This window comes from Sinocyclocheilus anshuiensis, unplaced genomic scaffold (genome assembly GCF_001515605.1).
Source record: "Sinocyclocheilus anshuiensis isolate Anshui unplaced genomic scaffold, SAMN03320099.WGS_v1.1 scaffold2305, whole genome shotgun sequence".
Taxonomy (NCBI): Eukaryota; Metazoa; Chordata; class Actinopteri; order Cypriniformes; family Cyprinidae; genus Sinocyclocheilus; species Sinocyclocheilus anshuiensis.
In genome coordinates this window covers 8,802-16,441 of record NW_015552535.1, presented here as the reverse complement: position 1 = coordinate 16,441, position 7,640 = coordinate 8,802, and the positions used below count along the sequence as shown (strand labels likewise).

Here is a 7,640-nt window from a genome sequence, read left to right as displayed (position 1 = left end):
AAAGGAGTGTGTGTGTGTGTGTGTGTGTGTGTGTGTGCAAGGATTTTGGACACTATGCTGGGCCACTTTGATCATGTTATGCCTGACCTATATACATATCCAGGCCATTTTAAATACTTTTTTACTTGCAGAACATACAGAAACTGCTTTTTCAATGGATTAGTTTTAGATTTTTTTTTTTTTTTTAGAATTTAATTTTTGCTTTAGTTTGTTAAATACTGTATAATAACCCTCATAGACACTTGCAAAAAAAGCTTTTTGGAGATGATTAAAATGCATTTAATCTATCTGCTAAATTATTGTTTTATTTTTCATATTTTAATATCTAAAGTCTCAAATACATGTGCAACAATATTAGCAGTGCCAAAAAGCTTGGTGAGACCATCTGAAACCACAGAAATCTGAATAACCACAAAGTTCCCCAGAGTAAACGTTTAAGCGTCTGAAGCTCAGCGTTCCTGTAAATAATCCGCCGATGTGGCAGTGATTCTGGAGTTTGCGGCTGGTGTTTTTATGCTGTCGTCTGGACTGAGGATGAGTCAGGCCTTTGTCTGTGTTCACTGAGGGCCGCAGGGGGAAGGGAAACACACACATAAAGCAGGGCCGACCCCGACGGGGCCTCAGGCCATCAGTGCAGGATTACACATGCTAATGGGCTCCTACACACACACACACACACCTGGAGGGGTCGGGTGGGCCGCTGGAGCCCAGGTGAGTTCTTTACAGCGACCACAAGACGTAGTTGAGCACTTAACTCTTTCCCCGCCAAACATGGAATTTCCCGTGTTTTCACGCTAGGGGGCGCTATCACGCAGCTCCTGAATGAGTCTAGAAACTCGATCAAAAACACAGGTGGTGAAGACGCAGAAACCAGCGATCTCATATGTAAGCATATGCATATGAAAAGTCATTTGCCAATGATTTCGAAACGATTCGTTCCAAGCAAGTTCGGAGCAAACCCCTCCCTTCCATAAGCCTACTCTGCTCTGATTGGTCAGCTGGCCAAGCCTGCTGTGATTGGCACACAGAGGAATCCTTGAGCCAGTTAGCGAGCGCTACCATTGGCAAATTACATAAAACAATAATATAGTGCTCCAATCCGTTCTTATAATAATGACATAAAATACAAAAACACTTATGCAAGCGAATCGTGCCCACAGCTAAAGTTTAGCTGCTAAACTGTGAACACTTAAAACAATAATGGTGGATATGTTAGCCGAGTGCTAACGTGACTAACTGATGAAACGATACAGTTTGTAAACCAAAATATGTCTACTGTAATGTTTGAAGAACGACAGACAAAAGACACTCCATCTTAACTTTTAATCAGAACGCAGAACAGCTGTATCACAGACGCAGCATTCTCTCCAGCATTAACCCTATAGCTGCCGGTGCAGCAAAATAAACAACAGCTTCACAATGATTATAAAGTCTGTGCGCTACACTACATTCTTTATTATTAAACGAAGTAATTATTAGAACGTCAGTCTACATTAATCGACACATTCCTAGGAAATAGTGGGTTCACAGCGAATTATCAGAACTACTTCAGTAAGACAGTAATATCGTGCTTTACCTGGAAACCTAAAGCTGCTCTAGGTGTACATCACATATTAGCACAAAAACTTTTTGAGCACTCAGTTGAAAATGTACACATAACGTATCAATGGTACTTACAGGTTGTGCTTCGGAGAACTTGTTAGTCCAAATTAAGAAGATAGAAGAAGCCAACGAAGATAAAAGCCAAGATTAGAAAAGCAGTCCTTGGTAAAATGACATGCACACAACAAAAGGTTCGAATTGTATTTCTGTGGTATCCTTGAACACAGCGTCTTCTCAACATGATGTAAACACACTAAGTAGCGGAAGTGTTTGTGGGTAGGTCAGACTCGTGGGCAGGCGAGATTATGCAAATGTGTTACCCAGTGACGTATACCAGTAACAGGCAAAAGATTCGAAAACGTGACGACTCGTTAAGGCGATTCAGAATCGACTCTCTCTTTTGAGAGACAATATCTTTATTTATCATGCACTTTTTTGATTAACAACTTTGCAGATTGTTTTCATTTAAGGATAGCTATGTTATAAACTGCAAAAGAGAATTTGAAAATTTGAAAATTTTTCAAAAACCCATATGACCTGCTCTTTTAAACGCTAGGGGGCGCTATTACGCATCTCCTGAATGAGTCTAGAAAGTGCTGATCAAAAACACAGACGAGGAAGACGCAGAAACGAGCGATCTCATATGTAAGCCTATGCATGTGAAAAATAATGCGATCATCAACACTAACGGCATATAAATGAAAATGCCAAATGTTAGCGAGTGAAATGTGGATCCAGAAAGTGTTAAAGCTTTGGGAGTGCTGATGGAAGCCATCTGCTGCATCTTTGCTTTTTATAATATTACTGAATATGATCCAGATGTACAGTAGTATTTGATAAAAATGCGATTTTCTCAGCTTTTTGCTCAAAATGTTGCTTTTTTATGAAACCTACCTAAGTGTTGATAAAAAAATAAAATAAAATGCTTGAAGCTAGAATAAAACAGATTTTTTTTGTTTGAAAGTAGATCTGATAGTTATTTTGATGTATTGCATGTTCAGATATTCATACAATAAAATATTCTGGGGGCCATGACATTTTAGTGAAAATCAGCAAAAACGCTGGCGGGGAAAGAGTTAATGCCTGAACGTTATTCATCAAATGAAATTGAAGTGAAAAAAAAGATGCACAAACATACTTTTACAATCAAATCATTTGACAAAAAGATGTTTGATCTGTTTGAAAGGCTAAAACAGTAGATGTAGTGTTGAACATGAAGACAATTTTGTGGTTATTCACACGCTTGTGGTATAAGATGGTAAACTCTTGTTTTTTTTTTTGGCATCACTAATGTTGCATATGTATTTGAGACTATAAAGATTAAAATGTGATGAAATGTTAATGTGAGTGTGTGAGTGTGAGTAGTGCTGGGCGGTACACCGGTTCATACCGAATACCGGTGTTTATTTTTGTTATGATATGAATTTTTAAAATACTGCAATACCGGTGTATGTCGCTTAAACAACGTTCGGAACGCGACACTGTTTGAAAGAAGTCCCTTTTCACTGTTGCACTGTGGTGAGGGAACAGCTGTATGTATTACTAAGCGTGAAAGTTCAGAAACTGAAACTGAAGAACTAATAGAACGTGATGACACAGAAGAACTCATCCACAATATCCACACTGACCGCCACAAATATCCACCGCCCCTGCCATCAGCTCCCGCGTCTCACACACACGTGTGTCTGTGTGTGTCTGTGTGTGTCTGTGTGTGTGTCTGTGTGTGTGTGTGAGTGTGTGTGTGTCTGTGTGAGTGTGAGTGTGAGTGTGTGTGAGTGTGAGTGTGTGTGTCTGTGTGAGTGTGTGTGTGTGTGTGTGTGTCTGTGTGTGTGTGAGGACCAACACAGCTGTTGAAGGTCCTCCTGAGGTGTTTGGACAGCAGACGGTGTGTTTTTATGCTGTCTGGGGGGCCACAGGCGATAACGGGCCCCAAATGGCTGTTTGACTTGTGTTTGTTTGGTCAGGTTGTGTTAACAGGATCACGAGACAGCTGATTTCCTCTGATGTGAATCTGGTGGGATTTTACTCATCAAAAAAGATAAAATAGTAACTATGAGTAGGAATGATGTGTTTTATCTGAAAGTCATTCAGTCTGTTGCTGTTTAAATTATTATCCAGACGCCCTTGAGTATGTCCAGACGACACAGTGTGTTATTTTGTCACAGAAAACAATGATTATTTTGTCTAATGTGAAGTTTAGACTCCCCAACGTTTTTGTCAGTCGAACCCCTTTGACATAAAATATTTACTTGAAGTACCAGGGTTATAATAGTTGACTAAAACTAAAACCGTAAAAGCATTTTCATCACTTGAAATAAAGTAAATGTTAACTAAAATAATAAAATAAAATGTTAAAAAATGAAACGCTTTTTATTTCAACTAGTTGCCAAAGTGACATTTCTCATTTTCATTTAATTTAACTAAACTAAAATGAATAAAATAGTAAAAATGACAAAAACACTACAGCAAAATTACCAAAACTTAACTAAAATTAAAATGAATGACCGATTTAAAATGAGCAAATCTATAATACACGCTTAAAAATAAAGGTGCTTCACAGCGATGCCGTAGAAGAACCATTTTTGGTTCCACAAAGAACCATTCAATCAAAGGTTCTTTAAAGAACCGTCTCTTTCTTACCTTCTTATAATCTGAAGAACCTTCTTTCGCCACAAAGAAGCTTTATTGAAACAGAAAGGTTCTTCAGATGTTAAAGGTTCTTTATGGAACCATTCAGACAAAAAGGTTCTTCTGTGGCATCACTGTGACACACCTTTATTTTTAAGAGTGTAGTGTCTGAATGATAATAAAATAACACTGTGAAGGTCAGATTTTTCTCATTGTGCTTGCACTCATAAATACACCACATTATGTAGGTAAATGATTAGTGAACAATTTCATGTTGACTTTAAACCTCAGTCAAGAAATCAACATAGAGATCTACTTCTGCCCTTATTAAAATCCAGCAGTTGTTGTTGTTTTGCCTAGCAACCATCCCATAATTCTGCAGTCGTGTAACCTGTGATTATCACCGCTGTATGAAAGTACTTCAGCATGTCAGTGAATGTTGCTCTGATCTTCAGTGGAACATCAGCCTGTAATCCGTCATTTCCATTCATTTCTGTCCGCTGGTGTCTTCGCTCGCTCTTCAATGCGGGGATTCCGGAAATCTCATGAACGCAGATCAAATGCATGAGGATGAAGTCTGTCATTACGTTCAGAGATGTGTGTTTGTGTGTGTCCTCGTCTGTACATCGCTAAGCGTCCAGTAAACACAGACAAACACACACATCAGAGTTAGAAAAGACCACCAGAAGAGACTATCATGATGCACTTACTTCATTTATTTTTATTTTAGTGTTGTTTTTATACTATTATGGTTTTTATTCATATTTAAAATGTATTTTTAGTTTTCATTTTATATTTATTTACATTTTTAGCCATTTTGTGATTTTGCTGTTTTTATTAGTTTGTGTTTGTGTTTTTTAAATTTCGGTATTAGTTATATTTCCTATGGAAGCTATTTCCATCACACACGCACACAAAAAAAATCATGCTTTCGTAAGTCATAATTGTGACGTGTTAAGTCAAAATTTTGAGATAAAAATGTCAAAATATGATATACTAAATCATAATTATGAGAAGTTGAAATTGACACACTAAGCCAGAATTGACTTAAAAACTCAAAATTATGACGTAACTTGAAATTATGACATACTAATTCATAATTATGAGAGAAAAACTTGAAATTGATGTACTAAACTGGCTTTAAAAGTCAAAACTGACATGAAAAGTTAGATTTATGAGATACTAAGTCAGAATTGTGATCAGAATTATGAGCCTATTGATCCTATATTATCATCCTAATCATAATTATGAGATGGAAGTCATTTGTTAAGTCAATTATGATCTTAGAATTATCTTAGAAGACTATCTCAAAATTGACTTTCTATCATAATTATGACTTTTTAAAAAAAAAATTTTACTTTTAAATTTAGACTTTTAAAGTCATAATAATAATAATGACTTAAGTCGAAATTATAACCAAAACTCAATTATGAGATTAAAAGTTGACATTTTTATCTCATAATTGGGTTTATCATAATTTAGACTTTTCAAGTAATTATGACTTTTTATCATAATTTCGATTTATTGATCATAATATCGTAATATTGAAAATTGATTTCTCTTTTATGCCAAAAATCATTAAGCGGCGAACTCTCCGCGGCCCGGGAACTGGGTTCTGGAGCGTTCTCTGGACGGAGTGGACTTCCAGCCGTGGCAGTACTACGCCATCAGCGACACCGAGTGTCTGACCCGATACAACATCACGCCCCGCCTCGGGCCGCCCACCTACAAGAGAGACGACGAGGTCATCTGCACATCCTACTACTCACGCCTGGTGCCGCTGGAGCACGGCGAGGTGAGCAGTGCATGATGGGTAACAGGTCACGCCGGGTCACAGTATCATTTATGCTAGTGTTTATTAATATTTCGATTGTAATAATTTTTTTTTTTATGTTTTCTTTTTTATTTTAGTTGAAGTTTTGGTAATTTCCTTGTGTTTTTGAAATTGTAATAGTTTTTGCTTTTTAGAAATGTCTAGTTTTCATTAATATTTTTCACTAGTTATGTTTTCCGTTTTTATTTTAATTTTACTTCATTTTTTAGTAGTTTTGTTATTTTTATTAATTTCTTATCAATATTTCCATGTAGTGTCTATGAAAATTAAGTAGTTTTTATTTTTACATTTTTAGTAATTTTGTTGCATTTTTGTTTTTTAGTTTTTAATTATTTAATTTCATTTTAAATAACTTTTTTTTTTTCAGTTTTAGTTATTTAAATACTTTAAAAATAATAAAAAAATGAGAAATGTTGCTTTGGCAATTATCTGAAATAAAATAACTTAGTGTTTTAATATTTAATTTTATTTAATTTAACTCAAATGTGTTTTATGGTTTTAGTTAACAATAATAGCCCTGGGTCACAGCTGGATCGGTTATAGTGTGACACTGCTCAGATAATATCATTTTAGCATGGTTTTTATGGTGTCAGAATGCTGGGAAGAGTTTGTATCATTTATTGGGTGATTCATCCATTTTGACACAATAGATGCAGTGACAGTCAGAAACAAATGTATCACATCTAGAGGTCATGAAGATCAAACTGGACTGTTGAATAAACAATAAAATGAAGACTTGCACTAGTTAGAAGAGCAAATTAAATGAATGGTGGCGGTGTCTCTCCTCAGATCCACACGTCTCTCATAAACGGCCGACCCAGCGCAGATGATCTGACCCCAGAGCTGCTGGAGTTCACCTCCGCTCGCTTCATCCGGCTGCGTCTGCAGAGGATCCGAACGCTCAACGCCGACCTCATGACCCTCAGCTACCGCGACCCCAAAGACGTGGACCCCATCGTCACCCGACGGGTACGGAGCACCGCTTTAAACCGGCTTTAGACTTTTATAGATGTAGTGTCATGTTCTCAGATGGTTGTACTATGAAATGATCACCAGGCTTACATTTATGTATTCGGCAGATGCTTTTATCCAAAGGGACTTGCATTGTGTTCAAGGTGTTCAGTTCATGCATTTCCTGGGAATCGAACCCATGGCCTTGGTGTTGCTTGCGTTATGTTGATCTGTTTGAGCTACAGAAATGCTCGTGTAACATGGTCTTTAAGTAATCATTTTAAGTATTTTATATATTTGTGTGTGTGAGTGTGTTTAAAATGTGTGAGTGTGTGTTTGTGTGTGTCTGTGTGTGTGTTTAAAGTGTGTGTGTGAGTGTAAGTGTGTGTGAGTGTGTGTGTGTGTCTGTGTTTGTTTAAAGTGAGTGTGTGTGTGTGTGTGTCTGTGTGTGTGTTTAAAGTGTGTGTGAGTGTAAGTGTGTGTGAGTGTGTGTGTGTGTCTGTGTTTGTTTAAAGTGAGTGTGTGTGTGTGTGTGTCTGTGTGTGTGTTTAAAGTGTGTGTGAGTGTAAGTGTGTGTGAGTGTGTGTGTGTGTGTGTGTCTGTGTGTGTGTGAAGTGTGTGTGAG

At 37.1% G+C, this 7,640-nt stretch overlaps 1 protein-coding gene across 1 annotated transcript in view; it reads left to right on the top strand.

Moving 5' to 3' along the window:
* The window catches only part of LOC107663745 (laminin subunit alpha-1-like), a gene marked incomplete at its 3' end in the record, with an annotated part of 23,200 nt that overhangs the window by 8,226 nt on the left and 7,334 nt on the right, over positions 1-7,640 (top strand). The window contains exons 5-6 of the mRNA XM_016454058.1: positions 5,814-6,025; positions 6,854-7,033. Of these exons, the coding sequence (XP_016309544.1) occupies positions 5,814-6,025; positions 6,854-7,033 (392 nt within the window). The remainder of the gene's footprint in view (positions 1-5,813; positions 6,026-6,853; positions 7,034-7,640) is intronic.